The 27,000-nt window shown below is 35.8% G+C and overlaps 3 protein-coding genes and 1 pseudogene across 3 annotated transcripts; 3 read left to right on the top strand and 1 right to left on the bottom strand.

Moving 5' to 3' along the window:
- Window positions 1-379: 379 nt before the first annotated feature.
- On the top strand, window positions 380-2,671 carry LOC132175812 (NADH dehydrogenase ubiquinone 1 beta subcomplex subunit). The gene is made up of 4 exons (XM_059587869.2): window positions 380-610; window positions 710-796; window positions 877-972; window positions 2,401-2,671. The coding sequence occupies exons 1-4, from the start codon at window positions 473-475 to the stop codon at window positions 2,455-2,457; spliced, it is 378 nt and encodes a 125-aa protein (XP_059443852.1). The 5' UTR covers window positions 380-472; the 3' UTR covers window positions 2,458-2,671.
- A 7,345-nt stretch (window positions 2,672-10,016) lies between these two features.
- On the top strand, window positions 10,017-10,734 carry LOC132175807 (14 kDa proline-rich protein DC2.15 pseudogene; annotated as a pseudogene).
- Window positions 10,735-15,928: 5,194 nt separating this feature from the next.
- On the top strand, window positions 15,929-17,106 carry LOC132175595 (Bifunctional inhibitor/lipid-transfer protein/seed storage 2S albumin superfamily protein). The gene has a single exon (XM_059587576.2). The coding sequence runs from the start codon at window positions 16,116-16,118 to the stop codon at window positions 16,704-16,706; it is 591 nt and encodes a 196-aa protein (XP_059443559.2). The 5' UTR covers window positions 15,929-16,115; the 3' UTR covers window positions 16,707-17,106.
- A 6,132-nt stretch (window positions 17,107-23,238) lies between these two features.
- LOC148587066 (pEARLI1-like lipid transfer protein 1) lies at window positions 23,239-24,015 on the bottom strand. The gene has a single exon (XM_088514218.1). It carries the CDS (start codon window positions 23,927-23,929, stop codon window positions 23,483-23,485), a length of 447 nt encoding a protein of 148 aa, XP_088370344.1. The 5' UTR covers window positions 23,930-24,015; the 3' UTR covers window positions 23,239-23,482.
- Between the last annotated feature and the right edge of the window lie 2,985 nt (window positions 24,016-27,000).

Consider the following 27,000-nt stretch of genomic DNA (forward strand, 5'->3'; position numbering starts at 1 on the left):
CAACTCTACAAGGAAACTATCCTTTTGAATGACAATAATAATTGCAATGAACAAATTTTTGAATGGATATATTGTAAGGAATGCTATCGGCTGAAATATCGAAGCCAGAGAATTCAAAACACAAACTTCTTTTCTCATTTTAAACAATTTTATTTTTCACTGAACAGAGCCAAACAGGCCCTTATTTTTATTTTTTGGAAACCGAAGCAGTGATGCAAAAAGGAATCCATTGTTCCTTCGTTGGGCTGGGACGGTAAGGTCCAAACTCACCCATCCGTCCTGCAGACATTACTTTTAATCCACCCAAAAACAAAAACCTAGCGGCCCAATAATACAAGGGGCACCGCACAACACTTGAAACGGCGTCGTTGATCCCCATTCCCTTTTGGGAAGAACCGAACAAGCACTCACAAAAGGAGAAAGAAAATTGAGTCTTGGGTTCTAGCGAAACAAGGAAATCGGGGAAACAAACATGGCAGGGAGATTGAGCAAGGTAGCGTCTACAATCATGGGCGGAAACGGCGTCGTTGGTCGCTCCGTCGCCTCCTCTCTTCGCCTTCGGTCCGGCATGGGCCTCCCAGTCGGCAAACACATCGTCCCCGACAAACCTGTGAGCACATCAACCCTTTTTTTTTTTTTTTTTTCCAAATCCCTATGTTTTTGGTCTTAGGAGGCCCTAACAACGTTGTACCTGTTCTTGCTCTTTCAGCTTCATGTCAACGACGAGCTGGTTTGGGACAACGGGACCGCATTTCCCGAGCCCTGTATAGATCGCATTGCGGATACAGTTGGAAAGGTAACAATTCATCTATTCATGAGCTCCATTTCTGATTATCTTAAGTAGGAATTTGAAGATTTTTGTGAATTTGGAGACAGTATGAAGCATTGGCTTGGCTGTGCGGGGGTTTGGGCTTTTTCGCTTCTCTGGGATTGTTGGCTGTGTGGAACGATAAAGCCTCTAAGACACCATTTGTAAGTCAAAGCTCCAACTTGATCTTTAGTTTCGTGCTTTGGATTTTCCAAGTAATACGTTGATTTTCTATGGCCGTTTGTATTACATCAAACGTAGTTATGCGCTGTGGTTTATCTATTGTTGATGAAGTGAATTTATTGCCTTGTTGTTATTCTGGGATGAGTTTCTTGCCAATTTTTGATGGCATAAGGGGGGTGGTAATATTATTTATAAGTGTTTGCAATATGATTGAGTAATTTGTACTGATTTACCGTAAGATAGGTATAGGCTTTGTATTTATAGTTACAAGAGATAATCATGTACGTAGTGTTTGACATTGACTGTATAGATTTGAAAATACAACAACCTGATCAGTAGATATTCTATCTTGCTGCGTCCTTATCAGGTGTTTGATCTGTGTTTGCATTCGGATGATCTATTCTGTTATGCTGAGATGATTTAGGAGGTATTTCCTTGACATTCTTAATGGAATTTGTTTGGAAAACGTCCAGAAGGGGGTCAATCAGTTAGATAAGAAATATCGAAAAGTGGCTTTAGATGCAACAGAATATGGGATTTTTCTAACATTGCAATGATCTGAACATTTGGAATGGTTCATGTGGCTGGTCCTTAGTTGTGGGATCTATGACTTCATTGACTTGAGTTGCTTGTTGGTTATTTATTAGAAAATAGCTTCCAATTTGATTTGAATTTGTAAACATTGGAAAATAGATCTCAACAGAAATCGGTGAAATCTGAATAGGAAAATAAGAGCGAAAAGAAGGTAGATCTAGGCATCACACCTAGTTTTCTTAAGTATTGCACATAGGATTTCTTCAGCATCACACTTTAGATAGGGTTGTAATGCATAATTCTCAAGAGCATTTTTTACCAAAAATTCTCAGACTTGTTGTAATTGGAAGTGTTACATCAGTATTTATAAAAAAAACTAAACGTAACTCTAATAAGACTTGGACTATATGGACTTTGACTATTAAGTTCAAATTTAAGTAACAAAATAAAACATATTGTATGAAACCCGTTGTTAGAATTGCGGACCATAACTATAGCCCATAGCTGGAAATTCTACACACTTAAGTAGCCTATGAAGGGTATTGATTAATGTCTATATCAAATTTAGTCCGTAATTTGAAACGATTTTGGTATTTAAGCTTGCTTTTAACTGTCTGCATCAAAATATGATGCTAAAACTAGTTCTTTTGGAAAGTGAACTGATTAAACATACTTCCTGAGGAGCTATTATGTCGGGAAGTATAGGGTCCTCTTCTTCTTGAGTGTTTGGTCTGTATCTTTCACGTGTAATAACTTGTCTGTATATTCCTCTGGGTTTTGACATTTGTATATCTTTTATCATTTCTGATGCTTTTGTAGATAATTTAATGCTTTCTGATGCTTAATGGTGGCATTTCCCTTTTTCTGTTGAGCAGGCACCAAAAGTGCTTCCATACGACAATCTACGAGTGGAGCTTGGTGGCGAACCATAGTTAGAGCTATGGGCAACTAATTGAACAGTTATTGTTGTTCCAATTATGTGTCTCCTTTTGTTTATTGGCATGCTTTCATTGTGTGAAATGTGAAAATAATGCACCATGTTTATGTGTCAGCAAAACAAACATCTTCAAACAAATAGCAAAACTTGGTTTTCTTTTAATCCCTTTTTATGATGATTCCGATGACAAGATGCATAAATTCATGTTTTGTTATGTGTTTATTGCTTAATGCAAATGTGTGCTGTGTTGCAGTATTGGGATAGGCTATTTGTTGTCACCAAGGAAACCTGCATTTTGGGTGTAAAAATAAGTAACTAAATGTGAATTATAGAGTACTATTACAAATTCAATTCAATATAAATGAAAAATGATTGAAGTTGAATATGCTTCGAGGAGCAGCTGGATAAAATGGAAAACCCATTTTCATTCTGAAGTGTATATGGTGTGGAATAAATCAAGTGGATCTGTTGTGATCTGGTTCCTAAAGCCTAAAACAGGCATGGTGCAATGTGCATGATAATTCTTTTTTAGGAGAAATTACATTTATTCCTTTTAACTATTATTCTTTTTGCAATATCCTCTTCAATGTTCAATTTTTGCAATGTCCCACCAATCAAGTGAATCAATCATTGGGGTTACAATGTCTTCATCTCACAACCCAAAATGACAAAAATACCCTTAATAATAAGATTAAACAAAATTTCAAAAAATGAATAAAGCAACAAAATTAACAAAAAATTGAGGAAAAAGAAAAAGAAGAAAAAAGCAAAAGTTAATGAAAAACTAAAAGATCACAAAACCTTGATTCTACTCAATCTGAACACTAGTTGAACATTCTGTCAATGGAGCGAACGTTTGAGCTCGGGGATGAACGTTCAACCGGAATGCATAGAACGTTCGATCAGAGGCTGAAATGCATGTGAGGCTCCTATCCTCAAACCATTACGTAACAAACCTTATCTTAGGCTCTAAATGAGTGCATGCAAGCATAATAAACTATGATATTAAAAAAATGGTTAAATACTAAAACCCTCCTAGGGTTTGGACACTTTATTTTTTTCCCATAGGTTTTGATTTATATTACAGGAGATACCTGTGGTTTTGATAAAGACCAAATTGATCATTCCATCTATTGACCGTTAATTGACTTACCGGAAGTCCACATCACTGACATGTGGACCAATTAAAATTCGACACTTGGCATAAGTGGCCACGTCATCAGTAATGACGTGGCCACCTAATTAAATTTTTTTATTTAAAAAAAAAAAATTAAAAAAAAAAAATTTTCAAAGAAAAAAGAAAAAAAGAAAAAAAAAAAAACCTCATCTGGCCGGATGGGGGTGGCCGAGCCACCCCCTTGGTGCCCAAGGGGGTGACCGAAACCACCCCTAGTGGGTACCAAGCCACCCCCATGGAGCCAAGGGGGTGGCCAAAACCACCCCCAAACTACCATTGGGGGTGGTTTTGGCCACTCCCAAATGGCCAAGGGCCACCCCCTATTTTTTTTGTTCTTTTTTTTCATTTTTTTTTGAAAAAATATATATATATTTTTATTTTATTTTTTATAAAAAATAAAAAAATAAATTAGGTGGCCACTTATGCTAGGTGTCAAATTTTAATTGGTTCACATGTCAGTGTTGTGGACTTCGGTTAAGTCAACTAACGGTCAATGAATGGAAGGACCAATTTGGTCTTTATCAAAACCACATGTACCTCTTGTGATATAAATCAAAACCTAAGAGGGAAAAAAATAAAGTGTCAAAATCCTAGGGGTTTTTTTAGTATTTAACCCTTAAAAAAATTAGGTAAAACAAGAAGCGTTTTTAAAACATTTGAAAATTATTTTCTCTTTTAAGGAAAATGATACACAAATTCATCATGGTATCTTTAAAATTTGCAAGGGACATGAAAACAAGAATAACAATTAATCATGGTATTGCAATCCAAGATTGAAACACTGACGTTAGCCTGTAGATTTGATACCATGACAGAAAAGATAATCGCAAATAAATTAAAGGAAAATGCCAAACGAAGAAAATAAACACAGGAATTTACGTGGTTCGGTATATGATCTACATTTACAGGATAAAAGCCCTAAGGGTTAGATTGTTGCTCTTATTCACTTGATTAAATTTACAATACCAAAGACTCCTATTTATAGGAGAATTGGAGTATGTTACATGGAAGGTCTCCTATACAAACTTAATTACTTTTGAGTTTATTGATACTAATTAATACATATAGATGTAACATTGGATCCAAGGTTTGTATATCACATCCTCGATCACACACATTTGACCATAGAATTAACATGTATAGTAAGCTCATGACCATTATCTCACACGTACCGGTGTACTATATTATACGATGTAATTAGTCTTGTTCGTATTTTACATGCATGTTCTTACAATCTCATCAGGTTTGTTATCTTGTTAAGTAACACATTTTCACAAAATGAAGAGTTCATGAAATAACAAAATATATTTCATGAGAGTTGTAAAAATGCATGTTTGATATACAAAATAGTCGTGCAATGCGAGAAAAGTAACGCCTAGTATCATGTGAGTTTGTACTCACCCAAGTCGTATAGTTCTTCCAACAATCCCTCTGGCGGTTCCAAGTTCTTCAAATCTATGAAAAGCCTATCATTAGTCCTAAGTCCAAGCTACAATGAACCTAGACCCTGAAATGTCGAAAACAAAGTTCTGGACTAATTGGGCTAAATTGCGTTCCCCCTAAAATGCTTCTAGGCGAACGTTCGGGCTTGAGGCCGAGTGTTCGGCCAAAGAGGTTCAAGTAGAACCTCATTTGGTCCATCAACTGGTTTCAAGGTTACAAAAGGGTATCTAACACATCTTAGCCCCAAAAAAAAATAAAATAAATCAATATGCAACAATTATCCATCTAATGAGAAGAAAATACTCAAAACGAGACTAAAACTTAAACCTTCTTAGTTTATAACAACTACGCTACTATAACAATGTAACGCTAGCATAACATCTAAGAAAACACTAGAAATAAGATGATTATCTTTCTACAACAAGAGTCCTTAAGAGATTCCTTCATTCTCTACAAGAACACCAAGGAAATCTCTCAAAAGCTTACAACAACACTCATGTAGGATTTCTTTAGGACTTAGAGGGCAGAATGGGTTGGTATGGGCATGGGAGGGGGATATTTATAGGGTGGGAAAAACTATGAGCTCTGCAAGAGCAGGCCTGCAGTGCAACGAGCGTTTGGTACTATTGTGCCGAACATTCGTGTACTGTTTACACCGCGATTATAAGATTGCAGTCGTACGCTCGGACAATATCCAATGGTCAACGTATGTTCGGGCTGGTCCCTACACAAGCACTTGTGTACTATTGCAAGCGTACGTTCGTGTGGTCCCCACACGAGCGTTCGGTTAGAAAGTCCAAAATTCTCAAAATGGCCCTCTAGCTATTCTTGGTGACCCAAAAGTCCAATTAACCCTCTAACCAAGCTATCTTAGCCTAGCTAATTATTTGTGTCACTACAGTACAGGTGGAACTGCCGGGCGTGGCTTCATGTGGCATCCTACATCGTCTAGGTATGGAGATTGGGATGTGCTTATATGTATACTTACACTATTCATGACAACAACGCGTTTTAAAGCTGTGATGATCATGATCCCATCAGAACTCATTTGACGTCAAGGCAAGACCAAAGTTCATCGGCCACACGATGCAACAAGCCACCATTATTTGCTAACTATTCATAAGTAATTGCTGGGGAGTGAGATTGACAAACGACAAGATTTCCTCGATAGGGATAGGGAAGAGCAACTAGAGGCCAGCTTTGAACATCTCGTTGTTGACACAAACTTCATCAATGCTTGGAGGCACCACGGGGCCCTCGCCCTGCACAAGCAGTCGTTTGACTACGGACTTAGGAAATGAATAGAACCACCAGTTGTAACAATCTCATATAGCGGAAAAACTGTAATTTATCAATACAAAAAAATACTGTTAAAATACTTTTCTTTATACAAAAATACCCAAAGCTATGTCGTACAAGGCATTTATACAAATCTATCCGACAGTCTAAACTCTAGACAAAACTTAACCAACTTGGAATCTCTGTACATCTCAATATGAATCTCTAATCACAACTGCATAATTACCTTGATTTTCCATTCCTGCAAGCACTACAAAAAACTGTGAAGTAGTGAGTCAATTGATTTCCGACAATATAAATCATTGTTGAATCATATATAGCAAAATGCTAGACAAGTTATAAAACCACAAAAATCCGTATTATTGGATATCAATATCATACTCAGTAAGTAAGAATACTTACAGTGGATTACATGAATGGATCATCAAAGGTAATTACTTGAAACCCGTTCTGCTGCAGTTGGTCCATACCCATAACAATCCCTTCACTGACTTTCTCTCTCTCTCTCTCTCTCTCTCTCTCTCTCGCCTAAACTCTCTTTCTTCCTCTTCAGCTCTCTGTCTTAAATTTCCCATCTCACACTCGGTTTCTCTTGTGTTCTTTCTTTCTTGTAGCGCTTGGTCTCGCCCTTTCTCTCTCTGTTATGAGTAAACACTCTTAGAAAGAAGAAAGACCGAATAAAAAGCGGAAGAAGGAAGAATATATGCAAGAGATGGGAGAGGAGATGAGTGGTGAAAATTGTGAAGGAGAAGAGCTCTATTTATAGGAGAAAATCAAATACTATTCTACCTTCAATTTACAATTATACCCTCATTTTACTATTTCACCAACCCTATACTATTTCACCAACCCTATACTATTTCACCAACCCTATACTATTCTACCTTCAATTTACAATTATACCCTCATTTTACTATTTCACCAACCCTATACTATTTTACCAACCCTATACTATTTCACCAACCCTATACTATTCTACCAACCCTATACTATTCTACCTATACTATTCTACCTTCTTATTCTACCATCCTTATACCTACCATTTACTATCCTATTATTTCACCAATTACCATTCTCTAATTACCACTCTCATAAATTTCCCAAGAATTAATATCATTGCCTAATATGAATATTAATATAATCATAGCATAAATTTAATATCTCTAAAATAAGACTTTAAAAATCTGGGGTGCTACACCAGTACTTCTTGAGATCACACTCCTTTGTCTTAGATTCCTAGATCGGTAGAATCATGGATCACACTCCTTTGTCTTAGATTCCTAGATCGGTAGAATCCCGGGAATGCTATAGGTAGCCAGCGAGGTGTACCCTTCATCTTATGGGATTGTGATACATCATTTGTAGAACAAATTTTGGAGTAACTATCAACTTGTGATCTTGTGTTATCGATTAACTTTGATCTCAATTTGCTATTAGACTAGAAATCCCATGATAGGCTCACAATGGATCAATATCCATTATCTTACCTACTTAATGATTTGACGAATTGAAGACTTTTTTTTTTTTTTTTTTCTTTTTTACTTTCAAGTATGAAATTGACAATATTAAATTACCAATTATCTCAAAAGTATAAACTTATAGTAGTAGGTAAATTTAATCACTTACGTCTCGTTTGGTACGCAAGATAACTATTTCATTAGAAAAATGAATATCTATTACTGGGAATGAGAGAAGGTTGACTGTAATAGCTAATCATATTCTTTAGTTTGGTGACAATACATTTACTTTCATTGGAATTATACCAAAATTACTAAAATATCTTAAGTATATATAATAAAGTAATAATAATATTACAAAAAATGGAAAAATTGCTTTGAACATGATTTTATATCTTTATGTTTGGTGTTTTGTCCTTGAGTTAATTAGTGCAGCCTTGCGAATATAGGTGAGCGACAATGTTCATCTTCCTTAAAAAGAAATACATTTTAGTGTATATTTGGGTTCTTCTAATTCCAGTTTTAGACTAGAAATTAAAATGGTTCTTGTTTGATATTCTTTTTGTGATTGGGCTAATTAGTGGAGCCTCCTGTAAATGGACGTGAGGGACAGACTTCTCCTAGTGCTTGACGTACAATCACTATATATATCAACAGGTTCTATTCTTGTGATTTCTCTGTGATAGGGGTTCTATCTTGAGATGGAGATTCCTAATTTGTTGGATAAGGAAAGCTTTACAAGATAGAAGTGTTGTGAATGTACTTGTGAGTGTTGAGTCTCACATTGAAAAAATATATAGAAAAAAAGTAGTTAATATACCCTAAGTGAACTCAAGCCTATTAACTTAGGCTTTTGGGCTATAATTGTGTTCATATATATATATATATATATATATATATATATATTCTTAGTAAAACATTCCATAACTGATTTATCTCCAAACAAGAAGGAAGGGAAATGGAATGAGGAAGGGTTGGAAGTGATAGGAAGAGAAATTAAAAAAGATTAATTATTTTAATAAAATAAAGAAGAAATTTAGATGAGCTGTTGGATGGAGGTTTTGAGAATTGGTTAAAGTATAGAAAATGTAGATTTTAGTTAACTATTTTAAATACAAATTTAGATATATCACTGTGGATGTTATAAGAAACGTTACAGGTGCATTAGTTAATTACGATCGAAAAGAAGTGAGAACCGTTTTTGCTCGATCTCGTTTATTTATTTATTATTTTTTTTTCCCTCTTGTTTGTTATAGTAGCCGGCCCCTCCCAATTTCAACCTATCATGCATGTTCTCACATGGGTTTTCTGTTTAATCTAAAAATAAAGACAGAAAACTGAAGAATTGTTATATGCTTTGTCACAAAGATTCGTACCATAATTATTGGAAAAGAAAAGTACGTAGGCTAGCATTACACCAATAACTGGGATGCTGTAAATTAATCCAAGTGTAATTTGGCTCCAACCTGGCACAACTTGAAAGTTAAATCCAAGTGTTATACCTCTTCCTCCTTTTCTGTTCTCTCTCCCTCTTTTTTTTTTTTTTAGTTTTTTTCTCCATATCTTTTCTAGTCACGTACCATCAGCAGGTCATTTGTAGCATAATAGGGCAGTAAGAGCTGTAAGTTTGCAATCAATCTTAATTAGCAATTGAGGTTGAGATCTAAACTATGACATGTGATTCACACAGTAGTGCTGCATGTATTCCTACAATATTCCCATTTTCTACATATATACTCATCGATCGATCTCACAATCCAATTCAATGACGACTAAGTTGCAATGGTAGCAGCAGGGGCATACGTGCCTGGTGATTTGGACATCCCTAACATTCTCTAGGGTTTTTGTTTCCCAAAACAAGGGCACTATTGAATCATATGTAAAAAACCTAATTTAACCCCTTTTTTTTTTTTTTTTTTTTTTTTTTTTTAAATTTTTTAATTTTTTTTTTCAGTTATAGTCTCTCATATTCACTAGAAGAGTAGAAAGTATATAAAATGCCATAGATCAATAGAACAAACTTTATCTTATAATAATACTATTAATAGGGAGAAAACTGACAACCAACAAATGCAGAAAACTCCATGTTCCAAAGGCCCCTTCATGTTGCAATGCCAGGTTGTGCTCGTCCCTGGTATAACATTCCAGTGTGCTCACATGGGTGTCATTGTAATTTTCCACAAAAACCAACTTCTTCCCCTATAAAACCCTAGTCTCCCTTCACCATTTCCACCACCACTCACATTCACAACCCATCAAAGAATTAATTTGGTGTCTTGTGAGAGATCATGGCTTCCAAGGCTCTTCTCCTCCTCTCCCTCAACCTCTTCTTCTTTGCTATTGTTAGCTCTACTTATGTCCCTTGCCCACCACCCCCAAAGGGTCACAAACACCATCACCGGCCGCCGCCAACTTGCCCCAACGACACCCTTAAGTTGGGTGTGTGCGCCAACTTGTTGAATGACTTGGTGCACCTCGTTGTTGGAACCCCTCCAAAGACACCTTGCTGCAGCCTCATTCAAGGCCTTGTGGATCTCGAGGCTGCTGTTTGCCTTTGCACCGCCATTAAAGCTAATGTCTTGGGCACCAACCTAAACGTCCCCGTTTCATTGAGCTTGCTCCTCAACTACTGCGGAAAGAAGCTCCCCTCCACCTTTCAGTGCGCATAAATTTCCTATTTCGTTTTCCCTTGCCTTTCATGGTGTGCTCAGACTTTGGCTTGTTTGTTGGCGAATTCTATAAACGTTTATCAATAATTCTTTGGTGTTATGTTTATCACCTTCTTCAGTTCTTGTCAGTATAGGGATCTTAAGCTGTAAAAATAAACTGAGATTGTTTCAGAAAGAAGTGAATTTGTGTTCATCATGTTTTCTTTTGAAGAATAATTTGTGTTCATTAATTATGTTACCTAATTGCTCTTAGCATAACTTATGATTACTTCTAAATAAAAATTAGTATTTTATGCTTTTTCAATCATTTGTACTTATGGGTGTGGAGATTACATCTGCTCTAAGATTTGATACCTTGGAAAGCTAGATTTGATTGATGGTTACTGAGGGAGCGTCACTACTCGCATGTCAGACAAGTAAAAAGAAAGCCAACAAAGACAAAAGAAAGACAAGTAAAAAGAAATATCAGTTTGTGCATATGTTCATTCTCATCGAGATGAAACATAATAGCAATTGTATTTTTCTCTCTTTTGTATGTAATTTCATGACGAGCTGCTTAATTCCAACCAGATCGATTCTGGCTCACCTTCTCATTCATTATATCTGGCCATCCATTACATATATATATGGCTCACCTTCCAACCAGATTTTCTTCAAACTCGGTTCGATGCTTAGACTATAAATATGCTATGTCCGGGCAATTTTTCATCAGACCAGTTAAAATAGAAGAAGATAATATCTCATGATTCTGACTGTACTTGGAAGCAAGCTTGGTGGTATTGGAAATTTGATTTTAAGGCTTACAAACCCATGTTTCATGAAGTTTTCTCAATTCCAATGTTTATTGGGTCAAAACGAACTATAAAAAGGAGTCTATAGAGCTGGACAAAAAGGCACGTTCCAAGTTTTAATTCAAGTTGAACTTGGAACAAGGTGATTCAAGGAGTTGCAATAGCGCGCGTCTTGAGTCTCAGCTCAAATTGAACTTGGAACGAGCTGAAATTCTTACAGTTTAAAATAGCAAATGGTTAGGTCAGTTTGAATTGGCTGCGAAAATTTTTTGTAAACTGACTTTTTTTTATGTTATATATGGCCGTCTAGAACTTTAGTTTATGATGTATTTTGATTAGAGATTTATAAGAAACAATTGAGGAGTGATTTTCAATCATCTTTACCTCAAATTCCTTGATTGACTCTTGATTTTGAGAAAAGTTGTGATTGTTGTGTTTATTTTTTTTGTTGCAAACCCACTACGCTGCTGCATCAGTTGGTATCCGCGCCCAACAACTTTCTTGCCATGGCGCGAAGAGGACGGAATTGAGGAAAAATATATGCAAGTCTTGCCGTTGTACGTGCAAGAGTGCGAAGAAGCAAGCTGGCGGTTCTTTTGCAGTGCATGGAAGAGCACTTTGATGAGCGATTTGGCAAACAAGTTGGTGCCCAAATTACAGCTCTTGCCAATCAATTTGTGTAACAACCCGCTTAAACATATGGCAATTATATATATATATATATATATATATATATATATATATATATATATATATATATAAAAGTTTACAAACCCTGAGAGCCTTCAATATTTTACAATGATTTTAAGTCCTCAATTTTAAAGGTACAAACCAAAGCAACATAAAGTGTGTTCAACAGTATTTTCGTATTAAAACTAATAAATAGTAATAAATATTAAAAATGAGTTTCACGCATGAACGATCGACAGACAGTTGTCATCAATCAATTAATCCAACTATTAATATTCGACCCTAACTTAAAACTGAATGATTGACCCAACGAGAATGAACGTTTGATGACGGTCTATTATAAGCATCTACATTTTGACACATCAGCCATTTTTGAACGTGCATGAGGAGCCTATTTAAGCATCCTCAGGTCCATTATTGCCCATTTTGTCATCCATTGCCTCAGAAAAACCATATAGTAAGAGACAAGGGGGAACTTTACTTACCCCCTCTATACTTTCGCGCTTTTTGCAGACACCCCTCCATTGTTCAAAACCTTTCACTTTAATGTATCCAACTTTCGTTTCTTTTCACTTTGCCCTTTCCGTTAGGATTTAACAGAAAATCCTAACGGAAAGGGTGGAAAATTACAATCGTGCCCTTATTTTTTATTAAAAAATAATTTTTTTTAAAAAAAATTTAGGGGTAGAAAGGTCAAAAGCTAACGGTAGGAGGGTATTTGAAAGGAAACGAAAGTTTGATACACCAAAGTGAGAGGTTTTGAACAATGGGGGGGTGTCTGCAAAAAGCGCGAAAGTATAGAGGGGGTAAGTGAAGTTTCCCCAAGAGACAAAGAGTGAGTTTTAGGGAGAGAAGGTGATTTCTTGAACCCTTATCTTCAATGAGAGGTAACCCATTGCCTTAAACTCATTATAATTGTTGTTAATTAGACTATTAAGCATGTTATTCCTTGTTGTTCTTGCATGATTAACCTATTGTTTGGAATAACTAGATGTTGACCCATGGGTTAGTTTTAGAGATTTTGTTAAAGTTGAAATGTTAGAAACTATGTTTTAATTCCACAACTATCTCACAATGCCGATGTGGTATTTTCAACTATCTCACAATGCCAAAGTCTGATGTGGCTTTATTAAAAAAAAAAAAAAAAAAAATGTAAAAAAATCTCTCTTCCTAGTCTTGCTAGATTTTGTTTTTGTTTTGTTTTTGTTGTTAAATTTTTATAAGTTAATATTTAATTTCTAATACCTCAAAATTTATTTTTTGATTTAAAACTAAAACCTATGGGTGGAAGGTTAACCCTTTAGGGACGGTATCACTTAAAAGGGATTTTATCATCCTAAATTTAGTGCTAATACCTCAAATTTGAATTTTCCTTTAATATCTCTCTTATTCAATTAAAAAAAAAAAAAAAAAAAAAAGAAGAGAAAGAAAAGGTCATGTCTGACGCTTATGAGGCAGCCGAAAATCTCAACTCTTTTAACTAACCATTAGACTAGTCATTGTTAAAAAAATAAAATAAAATCTAAGGGTTGGTTAAAATTACCTTATCAGTACGTATTGTCGGATAATTGTGAAATAAAAATGTATTTAATTTGTAGCATTTCTCCTTAATAAATCCTATGTGGTCGTGAAATTTATAATATTTTTTAGGAGGATTTGGAAGGCTTTAATTTCATGAGTTTTATTTACAAGCAACAGAAAAGAGAACTCTTAGTAATTGGCCAAAATGAGATCTCTAGGCCAATTAATTCTATCTAGATCTTTTTGATTCCATAGATGGTAATAGGACTCATGTAGTAGTGTCCACTTCAACTTTGATTTTGTATCTGTATACGGGAAATTTCCTCATGGTTGTGTACATTTTTCTTTCTTTCTTATATATATATATATATATAACCTCTTACTCAAAAAAAAAAAAAAAAAAAACTCTTGCAGTATAATTCTTCTACAAAGTGATATAACATCTTACATGACATTGCCACATCAATAATCTAAACATTTTAATTGTTAATTTGCAGACGTGTCAAAAACAGTATAAGTGTTACACTAGTTTGTAAAGAATACTATGTTATAAATTTTGTAGTATCTCTAGCAATATTTTCAGGGAAGCCATTTTCCCTGAAAATGTTTTCTTTCGAAAATATTTATGGCGTTTACCGCGCGCACGGAAAATAATTTTTTTTAATATTTTTTCATATATATATTTTTCCAATAAGGACCAAGCCGAGACTTGTTCAGGACCCAGCCGGCACTTAACCAGGACTTGTCCGGGACTTGCATGGGACTTGACCGCGACCCTCCTGAAACTTGCCCGGGACCTCGCCGAGACCTACCCGGGACCTTGCCTAGGACTTGACCGGGACTCGCCTAGGACTTGACCGGAACCTCACCCAAACCCGCTCAGGACTTGCCCGGAACGCCGCCAGGACTCGCCTGAGACTTGCCTGAGACCCCGCCGGGACCTACCCGAGTAGGTCCTAGGCGGGTCCCGAGCATGTCTCGGTCAAGTCTTAGGCGGGTCATGGCAGGGTCCCGGGCAAGTCCCAGGCGGGTCTCGGTCAAGTCCCTTGTGGGCCCTGGGCAGGTGCAGTCAAGTCCTGGGCAAGTCCTAGGTGGGTCCCGGTTAAGTCCTAGTCAGATCCTGGGCAGGTCTCAGGCATGTTCCGGGCGGGTCCTGGTGAAGTCCCGGGCAAGTCCCGGCTGGGTCCTGAGCAAGTCTCGGGCGGGTCTTAGGCAGATCTCGGGCAGGTGTCGGTCAAGTCCCGAGCGGGTCCCGGTCAAGTCTCTGTCAAGTCCTAGTCAAGTCCTGGACAGGTCCCGGTCAAGTCCCGGGTAGGTCCCGATCGGGTCTTGGGCAAGTCCGGGTGGGTCCGGTTCAAGTTCGGTCAGGTCTCGGATAGGTCTTGGCGCGGTCCTGAGCGGGTCTTGGGCGAGTCCCGGTCAAGTCCCAGGCAAGTTCCGGTGAGATTCTGGGCGGGTCTTGGCAAGGTCTATCAATTTAAGAATGAGATGCTCACAGTCGGAAAATGGTTTACGGTTTTCAAAACCGTAAACCATTTTCCAAAAATTAAAGAAGAATTTTTGGTCAAAAGAAAAATATTTTCGTTGACCACTATTTTACGTCGAAGTAAAAATCGTAAAATGCGAAAATCATTTTTTGGAAACCATTTTACGTCGAAATAAACAGAGCCTAATAACAACACTTATTAAATCACTAGTCATTTCAAAATCTGGACGGCACAATTTACCAACAATTTTTAATAAAATATATAATATTGTGATGGGCTTCACTTGTTGAATAGAAATTTAAGTCTACGCCAAAAAAAAAATTAAATGATTAAATTTACTTTTTTTCTTATGAGTTTAAGCTTTTAATGTGGCAATAATATTGGAGCAAATCTTATGAGTTCAATATCTAATCCGACAAATTACGCTCATTTTCAGTCAAATATTTCAATGTGCCTCACTTATTACATGTGAATTTGAGTTTGCACATAAAAATGGTTAAATTCTTAATTAAATAATTAAATATATTATTTACTATTAACTTAACCTTTGGAAATAAATCATCCTAATTCTAGACGTCTAATTATTTAAATAAAAAAGAAAAGAAAAGAAGAAATGAGGAACAAAAAGAAGACAGGAAGTTCACGTGCTCACGTACGCTGTCAAAAATAATGCACGTCTGTACCACAAACCCAATACATGCTTTATCTGCTTGCTTAGCTTCAGATAGACTTCAACTTTTCTCTGCCACGCCAACTGACATACTTACCTCATGCCTTGCTGTAACCTCACTACCATCCATGCAAAACTCATTCTCAAGGACACCTCATTACCGTGGAAAACATACAGTGGCATGGGAGCCATGGAAATCTGTGAATCTGAATCGGCACCGAAATCGAACACATTCACGGATTTGGCATTGAATTTCGCAAACCACCCAAACAAAGTTCCAAAATTTCCAATTTAAGTTCACTGATTGGACTTTTGGAATATTCACCTCATTTTTACTTCCTTGTCAGAGAAAATAGTCACGGGTTGCTCATATAATTCAGCTATATAATCCTGGTAAGTTTTGTGATGGGGGTGGTTAAAGTGAAACCCGTGACTATTTTCTCAAAGCCATGGATCCAAAGGTTGCAGCCATGTTGTTCATCTTCATGGTTTTCATGTTGAACGTGTTGCCCCCAATACATGCTTGTGGTTCATGCACACAGCCACACCCACCTTCCCACCGTCCAAGCCATCCTAAACACCCACCCCATTATGGAGGAGGACCCCCAAAAGTTACCCCCCCTCCGGTGACAAATCCACCGCCTTATGGCGGCGGCGGCGGTGGAGGTGGTGGTGGTGGAGGCGGCGGTGGAGGTGGCGGTGGCGGTGGCGGTGGAGGTGGAGGTGGAGGTGGAGGTGGTACTGTTCCTGGTCTCAATCCTCCCCCTTCCACCGAACCAACTTGTCCCATCAATGCACTTAAGCTAGGGCTTTGTGTAGATGTGCTTGGAGGTTTGGTGCATGTTGGATTAGGCAACCCGGTTGAGAATGTTTGCTGTCCGGTTCTTAAAGGTCTGCTAGAGCTTGAGGCGGCTGTTTGCCTTTGCACTACTATAAGGCTTAAGCTTCTCAACCTCAACATCTTCATTCCTCTGGCTCTTCAAGTGCTAATAACTTGTGGGATTACTCCTCCTCCTGGTTTCGTGTGTCCTTCTCTCTAATTTTAGCATATTTCAGTTTCAAATTGGTGCTGTAAAATGAGGATAACTAATGTTGTTTGTTTTCTAAGAATGTTTCTGAGTAGAATGTGCCTTGATTTAGAGCTTGGCACTTTTGTGTGTCCGGTTTTGAATGTCTCATTCAATAATTGAAGTATTATGGTTTTGAGGTGAGGTAGAAAGTAAAGGTATAGATGGTGCTGCTTGGAAGAAGATGATCCTGTTGCGTCTAATGTTACTGCAGTGCATTCCAAGTCTCAAAAATGGTCAATCTGGATTATCAGTCTCCATTCTCACTATGTTATTTTTTGTTTTGGGCGTAGCTTCTTTGTGTACTTTATGCATGTGTTTTTGGCCCCATTTCGATTTTAATAAAATCTTATTCTTAAAAAGAGTTTAAATTCGAGCTGGTGGCATGCATTGAGGGGATATATGTATAAGTGGAGGAAATCATAGTGCAATTGAAAATTAAATGTAAAATGGAATAAAGAGAAATTAGAGACATAAATTTTGCTAGTGGTTTGGTGTTAGATACCTACATTTACTATTAGGGTATGCTTAATATGATTGTGTAAAGAGGTTCTACTTATAAAGCTTACTAGTAATTTGATTTTATTCAAATCCAATCTAATTCTAATCAAATTTCTTCATTTAAGGTAATTCAATCTCATCATCGTCACTAAATCATTAAATTTAGGGTAATCTAATCCTTATTTATGGTAATAATTTCTATTCATATCATATGCTATAACAATAAGTTCATTTTTTGTTACTAATTAACTTTCAAGACCGTTTACTCTATCCCACTTTCATCATAGTTTGTTTATACAAAGATTATATGACTACAAAAATGATTAAATGGATGTGTTCTAAGCTTTCTTTATAAGTTAATCTAAAATCCCTCACCTTACACCTCATTATTGTGAGAAAAAGAATGTTAGCTATATCTGAATTAATTTAGTGCTAGGCAGGAAGTTTATAATTTACTATAAGTCGGTTTAATTTGGATTGAAATATTATTCAAGTAAAACCTTTTGCAATCAGCCTTACCTTAAAGTCTTTGAATTTTCTCGTCTACTCCTCTCTTTCTCATGTAGACCTATTTGTACTCTATGCATGGATTTAATACCGTACGTTAGACACCTCTCCAATTTCCCAGAAATTGTTCAAATACATCGATTTTAACTATGGTTTCATAACTTTCACCTAGCGGTCTGCATCCACATCATTAATCGCTTCCTTGTAAGTCATGGGATCGATCCAATTCAAGTTCTTTTGGGATAGCTTCACAAGCTTCTGTCAAGAACATGAATCTTTAAGGTGCCCTGATAATCCTCCCATTACAACACGGTATGATGATACTAGTATCCCATCAATAGTAACAATTGGTGTATATGATATCATACTATGTATCCCATCAATAGTAACATTTGGAGTATATGATATAACCCCTTCATCTCTAGACATCTCTAAAAATTTTCCCATTTTACTATTTGACATTTATTCAAGAACCACCTTATTCTTTGACTCGAAATTGTTCGTATAATTTATATATCCTTTAAGAACTTAGTGTTTGTGCTAACAATCATTTTCTTGTTCTCAGGACTTTAGAATAATCTATCCCTAGTTCTCTTCGAATATCCAAGAAATAAATATACTTATATCTTTGGTTCCAACTTATTAGACTTCCCTTTAGCACATGTGCTGGAACACCCAAATGTGGAGGTATCTCATACTCGGCTTTCGCTCCAACCACAATTCAATAGGTTATAGGTGTCTTTGGAACAAAAATTAGAAAGGAACCAAATTTAACAAGTGCATTAATACCTCGAGTATAACCTCAAAAAGATGTTGTTTTCTTTGTTATAGCCTAGTTAAATTAGAAATAACATAAAGAATATGTTGGAAATAGAACGTGGGATGTTAATGTAGTTGTCAGCATGGCGGCTCGCAACCTAGAGCTCTACAAAACAAGCAAGTGATCAGCGGTGGGGCACCCCACGAGAGGGAAGATAACGGCGACTCCACCTCCTCGCTTAGAATGATAAGTGAGAAAGGTAAGGTAGACAATAGAGAAAGTGAGATAAAGATTAGTTACCTCAAGCTGTGCTTGGTGCCCGATTTTTATTGTTGTCCTCCTCTTCATATAGGGTTTCATGGGTGATAATTGCGGGCCTGGTCTTTTGCCACGATTGGTGGGAAGATTTTCCCGGCACTTCCTGCCTTAGATGGGTTCTTTCCTTTCGAGGTTTCTTCTCACGATTGAGGCTCCTTCCTATATCAAGGTTGTATATTGTGATTACTTCCCTGGATAGACGGGATAAGCTTGAGTGACCTTTTACAGTTTTTGCTTGTGCTTCACTCTATGGTTTTACTTGCCTTGGTGGATGGCTGTTGGTTGGGCCTCCACTCCATGGGATATTCAAATTAAATGCCTCTTTACAATCGATCACGACTACCAAAATTGCGTATGTAGCCATTGTCACCCAAACCCTCATTAATTGTAATGCACCTACAACATTGTTGGCTTGCTTCCATTGTTTTCAATGAAGTCACCCCACGTACACCAGTACTGCAACAACTTACAATTGCCAATTCTCTTATGGTGCATCACTTCTATTGGTATGTGGCAATATTCGGATCAGAATTATACGTAGATTGACATAGTTTTTAATCTACATAGTTAACAATTGTTTTGTCTTCAAAAACAATTGCACGAGGTTAATTTGGACTTCTTTTTCTATTTAAACTCATTAGATACTGCTTAGCTAGCCATTTTCCTTTAATTTTCATTAGTTTTTAATAAGAAACACTCTATGAGTGATTTTAAATCTCTTTTCTTTTTTTTTTTTTCTTCAAATCTTTGATTAATTTGTTTTTGGTTTTGGAAAGAGTTATTTAACCTGCTGTGGACTTGGACCTTGGATCTATCGTGGGTTTGGCCGGGCCAGAAAATAGGTCCATGGGTCTAAGGGAATATAAATAGGTACACCTCATTGACTGAACTATCGGCTCATTTGTAGAAGAATGTAACTTTCACTGTTTCACATTATAACTACTCTTATTTATTCATTTTTACTCCCTCAAAAAAAGAACAATAGAAGACTTCACTTCACTTTCTGCTAAGAAGATGATTTGCCTCGTCTCGATCTTCTTTCAAACTAATCAAGTCTATATTGTTTCCTAACATATACATCAAATATGGGATTATCCCACATGATCACATGAAGAGTCAAGGAAAGATCAAACATCATCAATCTCATAAATTCATATATATATATGCTGTTTATGAGAAAACATGAGTAGCTTGTGAAGTTGTCATTATTCCCTGGATTATGATTACCGACTTAATGTTGCTGGCATGCATAGTGCCTTAAAAAGTCGTGATATTTATGTATCATGTTGTATTTTTCATAATATGAGCTTGTTGACAAAGGTGGGGGTTCACGGGAGGGCAAAGTAGGGGTAGCTAGCTAAGTTGTTGGGGACCATCTAACTCATCTAGAAATCAATAATATTTGCGGAAACTAGAAATCTGAAATTAGAAACGGAGGTTAATTTGTAGATCCTGACTTTTGCCACATCCAAGGGGTTGTGAATTGTGATCTGTATATGATACGTTCAATTAAAAAAGAAGAAAATAAATAGTACATATATATATATACAAAGGCTTCTAAAAGCATCATTTTCTATTTTACCTACAACTTTTTCAATGCAAATTCTAAGAGAACCACTGTTCGACCACCATTGCTCAAACACGGTTACAAACTATTTCAATAAGAAACAACACCTTAAATCAACAAGATCTATAAGAGCATTCTTCGCAGCCTTACTAAAACTATTTTTTGGTTATTTTGGTGAGACAGTTTGGTGAAAGTGGGTAAAGTCCTCAATTTTCAGTCTCACAATTTTAATCCAAAATAAATGGTGAGTGAATAATACTCACTAAAGATAGTGAATACTATTAACTCACAAAATGAATAAGAAATAATATAAATTTTCTCTTTCATTCCCTATTCATTGAAAAAGTTAAAAAACAAATAAAGAAGTATATGAAAAAGAATATTTAAATGGAATAGTGAAAATTGATAGTTAAAATATTGACGTTGTTGAGGATGCTTTTAAAAAGTGGGTGGTTAAAATAGAGAAAATTGTACTTTTGGTGAGTAAAATTTGGTGAAGTTGGTAAGAATGCTCTAACACACACCATTTTTGCAAGAAAAAACGAACGAAGACTCAGTTGAGAATCTAGCAGTGGAGGTGATATACTTACTAAATGTTAAAACATTAAGAGAAAAGGTGAGAGAGAGAGAGGAAAAAGCGACGCTGTTGATACGGTTGAGAATCTAGCGGAGGAGGTGAGGGAGGAGAGAAATTGGAGCCAACAGTGAATTACCCAACTAGGTGATGACCTTGCGGTTGTTGATGACAGCAAATGAATAATGTGACTGAGAGGTGTTTTCCAAGTTTGATTGAGAAAACAAAGATAGAAAAAGATGAGCAAAGGAGAAAAGACTAAAAAGTTGAAACATTTTGCTATAGTAATGTTAAATTAATTACTAGTTATCCAAAAAGCTTAAGCTTATAGGAAGAAGTAAATTTAATTACTTAATCATTACTTTAACAAGTAATTCTCTACAGGTTGAGAATCATTATAACAAAAAATGTTTTATCTATTGGAGATGAAAAACACATCATATTAGCTAAATTTAGCTAATATGAAGGTTTTGTAGCATCTGCAGTTAGAGATGCTAGAAGTCCTAAGATCAGATGGTGTCATTGAGTCAGAGCAGTCTCGATCCCTTAGGTTTTTGTTTCCAGGTTAGCTTAAAGGTTCTTCTAATCTCTCTGCCATCTTAATAGTTTTTTTATTTGTGCTTTGTATATTGTTGGAGGAATGCTCCTATATATGCAAGCAATCAAATTTTCTAAAATATAATTACTCACTTGCCCAAAAAGAATATCATAAATCATGGTGAATCAATCAAGCTGATCAATGCATGACATAGTAAATTTTCTTTTGCACCCATTTCTACTCTGATAATTTTGAGGATTGGAAGACCTTTGATGTTAAACGTGGTGCTAATTAAGATCCTACACAAATTGGTGAGCCAGCATTGCCAACATCTCTCTTGGTGGCTTCCCCACACACCAGCCTTTCAGATATGTGTCATTGCTTTCCTCCAAATCACATGCAAGACTTTGTATTTGAGAATATTGTGTTTGTCAAAGATAAAATAATGGGGCATGGAATCCTTCTTTGCCACACGTACGTGAAGTGAAATGAAATATATATATATATATTTTTTTCTCTCCTTTTTATTTTTTATTTTTTTATTTTTAATGTGAAAGGGTTGCATTTTCCTCACCAAATTTTGAGTCACGGGGAGAACAGTTCCGGTGGTTGCCAATTGCCATAAACTTTATTAAAGTTTCATCATGACCAATACATGGTGGACCATGTATCTCTTTAATTCTATAGTACTCCAAAAAATAAACGACATCTTAGAACAACCTTTGGCGTGTTTTGATGATCCTACCATCCACTTTCTGGGCCATATGCTCATGGATTAGTGTCATCCATTAGAATGATCTGGATTGATTCATCCAAAAAGCTTAAAAGAAAATAAAGATCTGGAGTGCATCTATAGTATTAATTTCCACATCATGCATGTAACTCATACAAGGTCATGTAACGATCTACATCAAAATCAAATGTGATAATTAGATCATGAATTAGATTGTTGATAGGCTTGATTATGTTATGAATGTGTTGTTAATCTATTTAAGTTAACTTATTTTGCTGTCCTGCATGCCCTAGTTAAAATGCAATAATGAGCATTCGGGAATTCTCTACAAAATCATAGAAATGAGAAGAGAAATGCTATGCGTACCATGCAAATTTTTTACCACGAGCTAAATGGGTATCAAACTGATCTAAACATCATTCATTAGAAATGATCAAAACAATTAATTAAGAAAAATGTTATGAGTACTAATAAATGACCTCCACATCAGTTCGGTACCCATTGTATTTCTCAACAAAGAATAAGCTGGCAATCAATATCAGTGCATGTATTACTCTCACGGTTTGATAGAACAAAATGGTATTATATGTTGGAAAATACCATGCTATTCAACGTATGAAAGATATGACACACATACATACACACAATTCAGAATATTGATTACAAAAGGAAATGAATTAAATTGATTATCTTGGAGACCACATCATTTTCTTGTTCATCTTTTTTGTAAATTCACTGTTGAATCGATAGGATCCACATTGAATCTCACATATTCAATGATGAATTTGTTCATCTCTTATACAGAGATGGTCAAGAAATTAGCAAAATATGTAAACCAAACATTTCTCTTTATGCTTTTGGCTTAGAGACATGGTTTTTCTTGGTAAGGAGAGGAGATTGGAATTTCTTTGATTATTTTCAGCCGTAACATTTCTTAACAAGGTTTAACTTCAAAGGATGAGGAATGAAAATATATTTCAATTAAAAAGAACAAAAAAAAAAAGACGAAAGAAAAAGAAATTGATTTTCCATTTCCAATAAAAAGTACATATATAATCGAACCTGATAAGGAAACTTATTTTTAAATCATCCTTCAAATCTGAAAATCACTATAACAAGGGAAAGGAGCAATTCCCACTTACACCACACACTTACAATAGTAAATTAAAATTGCGAAACAAGCAATCGATCGAAAGCCATATATATTATATATATATATGGTAGGAAAGTAAACCAACTTTGTACTTCAAATTAAGGACACTGGAACCCAGATGGCACGTTCCTTGAACAAACATTGAGAAGCAAGCTGAGGGAAAGAGGGATGTTAAGGTTGATGCCCAAAATATTAGCTCTGATGACAGTGCAAAGGCAGACAGCAGCCTCGAGGTCCACAAGCCCTTGGAGGAGGCTGCAGCAAGGAGTCACCGGAGGGGTTCCAACGGTAAGGTTGAGCAAACCGCTGAGTACATTCGCACATACACCTAGTTTGAGGGCATCCCTAGGGCATCTCCCTCCCGAGGGGCTCGGGTTGTTTGGGTTCGGGTTGTTCGGGTTCGGGTTGGGATTTGGGTTCGGGTTGGGATTTGGATTTGGATTTGGATTTGGGCATCTGCGATTGCCGCATGCAGTGACAAGTGAAAAGAAGAGAAGATTGAGAGAGAAGAAGAGAGCAAGTGAGGCAGAACTTTTGGAAGCCATCTCCCAAACCCTAGTAAACTAGTACTATAGTTTTGAGAACAATAGAAACTTAATGAAGTATTTGTAAGGATATATAGAGGATTTGAGTGAAGGGGGTTTTTATAGGGTTCAAGGAGGGTGAGGTCTTTAGTTTGGTGTGATCAGAAATAATTAGAATATCAAAAAATAAACCCACACTCCCATGTGTCGTCTTGGTATTTTAGCTGGCAAAGCAATCAAATTTTGGCAAACATTTGGATGCTTGTGAGGTGGGGCTTAATTAACAAGTTGACATGTTCCTGCAGCCTTGCCCTAGCATCAATACCTATGGATCTATCTACCAAGTTTACCAAGTTTGAACTTGTTTGATCCGTCTGATCATTTAGTTCATCCACATAATCATGATAACTAAATTTGAACTACTTAGGCAAAAGAAATTTGTTTTGTTTTGTTTTGTTTTGTTTTTTTGTTTTTATTTTTTGTTTTAATTAAAAGGGATAGGAATAAATGACCAACTATAATTGCTCTATCTGAGCGTGACAATAGTAGTACCTGTTAGCTGAAAATTGCTCATGAAGAGCATATATAGACGGCAACAACTGTAGTTTTTCAATCGAGACTAATTGAGCCATAACCTGACCAACTCCATTAGATCATACAAGAGAAATTAAGGTGAGTCCAATGTAATCACATGTTTTGGTAACTTGTAAAATTTGTCCACATGAGCCATCATCATATTTGCATATCAGCTTGATGAAGGATTCATGATTATAATAATAATAATAATTAAAAAAAAAAAAAACTTATGGTATTAGTCACAAGAGACGCTAGATAATTTTTCACTCCCTTGGGGGGAGAAAGCCATTTTCTTCCAACGGTTCCTTTCAAATCAGGCTAAATCTTACCATCTGCCACGGATTGGGGTAAATCAGTGTCCATTTCTTCATGGATGTCACTTCACAGACTTTTTAAAAGATCTCTCTCTCTTCTTTTCTATTTCAATTTAGTTGTCAATCTTTACTGTATATAACGAATAACTATAGGTGGGAAGGACCCACCTTTGTATTCTTTTTCTTCTTTTTTTACCTTTACCTGTTTGAAAAGAATTTTTTTTTTTAATATATATATATAAATTTTAGCCCAATAAATTTAGTTAAGGCTCGAGAAAATTTATTATACCATCATATCCCATACAAAAGCTCAGTTCCTAATTGGGACTATAATTGAGATGCTGAAGTTTGTAAGGATATAAAATATGAGAATTATAATGGAAGCAAGAAAAAGAAAAGAACGTAAGAAATTTAAGGGTGATTCGGTATTAAACACTTACGTCTATCATTTTGAACGACCCTTAGAGCTACTATATATTGTGTTCTTATTAATTTGATTGTTTACAATATAAATATTCTTATTTATAGGGTAGTGAGTAAATATAAGTACGATAAGAATTAACCAATCAAACAAATAATGTTTCGATATCAACCTAATATTGTCATCCCTTCGATTTCCGCCACTTCAGGTTCGATCTTTAGCCCAGTATATGTAACCACCTCGAGTGAAATATTCTAACATGAGAAATCCTGAGCGAAGACCAAACGATATACTATGGTGAAAGACGTACACTCGATTAATGATGTTTTCTTTTTCTTTTTTTAAGAAAAAAAGATAATTGGTTGAACACGTATATATGAAAAATGATACACATACTCCAATTTTTATACTCTCAAGTGTTGTACACTCTTTTACGTGACACTGAAAATTACTATTAGTTCTAGGGTTTAAGATTTAGTTTCAAGAAATATAAATTTAAGAGTGTAGGAGTGGGAGATATATTTACTTGATTTCACACTACAATTACAAAGATGATAGTCATTTCTTTGTTGTTAAGTATCAAATAATTAACAAATTAAAGTAAAGTTTCTTCTTATAGCTAGCTGCTGTTTCTAATAGTCTAATCTTGTCAGTTTCAGGCGCAAATTTGCTGCAGAAAGGAAGTATCACGGGCAGCCTACAACAGTGATGGGCTCCACTGGAGCTTTACATGAACTTCTGCATCTGTCCGAAAATCCCTGTCAAACCATGTCTGGATTATCTAAGTTATTTTTTTCTTCTGTTCACACCATGTAGTGGAGCCCTTTTTAATTCTGCTCTACGCCTCTACGGCCAAGAATATAATACAATGTTGCAGGTTCCCGGGAAAATTGCAGTAAGAACCCTAAAGTTGATTGATGATAAATTTGTACGTCTCTTCACGATCGAGAAGTTGTAGACATCATTGTATCAATCTGTGGGCCGGTTGGAAGGTTGGGTTGCCTCCCCTCCATGGTTTTTGTAAATCTAGGGACCCTCGGTTTCAACTTTCTGTGCCTTGGAAAACGCGCGTAGCCCGCTGTTGTTCAAAGGCATGTTCAAAAACTTGTACAATTTTATATGTTGAGGTAAGAGGAAAAATGAAAAATGTTTTAATTTTAGTTTAATATTATACTTTGTACTATTTTTTATTTTTCAATTTAAAAATTGTGAGCTTTGTATTATTCTCCCTACCTTTGGTGGGAGTATGATGCATGTGTATTATATAAGGTACAAATATTATCAGTTAAATATACTTAAAAGTCACGTGAATTATTAGTCATTTTCAAAGTAGTTTTACGAACTAACATGTGTGATACTTGGATACATTTAATTACCATTTTGTTATAATTAAGAACCTGTTTGAGATTGTGTTAAAGAGCTTTAAAAGTATTTTTAATACCTTATAAGTTGTGTCAAACAAAAGCTGTCATATTTGGTCAAAAATTCAATTAGTACTTCTTTGACCTTTCTACTTTAAAAAATTGTCAAAACGCATTTTTGGCAAAAACTTAAAAATGAAGCTTTTGTCAAAAAAAAAAACACTTTTTGACTTAAAAGCTATATTTATAAAATGCAATTCCAACCATGCTCTAAGTCACTTTTCTATTATTCTTTCAAAAATACTCCTATTTTCTTCCAATAATGATAATAATAAGAATAAAATTTTAATTAAAAAAAAAAAACTAAAATAAAAAATCAAAATTTCATGCAAATTCTTTCAATGCTAATTGAACCTTACC

This window comes from Corylus avellana, chromosome 3, assembly GCF_965113065.1.
Source record: "Corylus avellana chromosome 3, dhCorAvel1.hap1.2, whole genome shotgun sequence".
In the NCBI taxonomy this organism is placed as follows: Eukaryota; Viridiplantae; Streptophyta; class Magnoliopsida; order Fagales; family Betulaceae; genus Corylus; species Corylus avellana.

Bases quoted from the DNA above. Each gene is read 5' to 3' on its own strand.
- LOC132175812 (XM_059587869.2), top strand. From the start codon at position 473: ATGGCAGGGAGATTGAGCAAGGTAGCGTCTACAATCATGGGCGGAAAC. The intron at 611-709 runs GTGAGCACATCA...TTGCTCTTTCAG, and splicing joins ACATCGTCCCCGACAAACCT to CTTCATGTCAACGACGAGCT. The intron at 797-876 runs GTAACAATTCAT...ATTTGGAGACAG, and splicing joins TTGCGGATACAGTTGGAAAG to TATGAAGCATTGGCTTGGCT.
- LOC132175595 (XM_059587576.2), top strand. From the start codon at position 16,116: ATGGATCCAAAGGTTGCAGCCATGTTGTTCATCTTCATGGTTTTCATG.
- LOC148587066 (XM_088514218.1), bottom strand. From the start codon at position 23,929: ATGGCTTCCAAAAGTTCTGCCTCACTTGCTCTCTTCTTCTCTCTCAAT.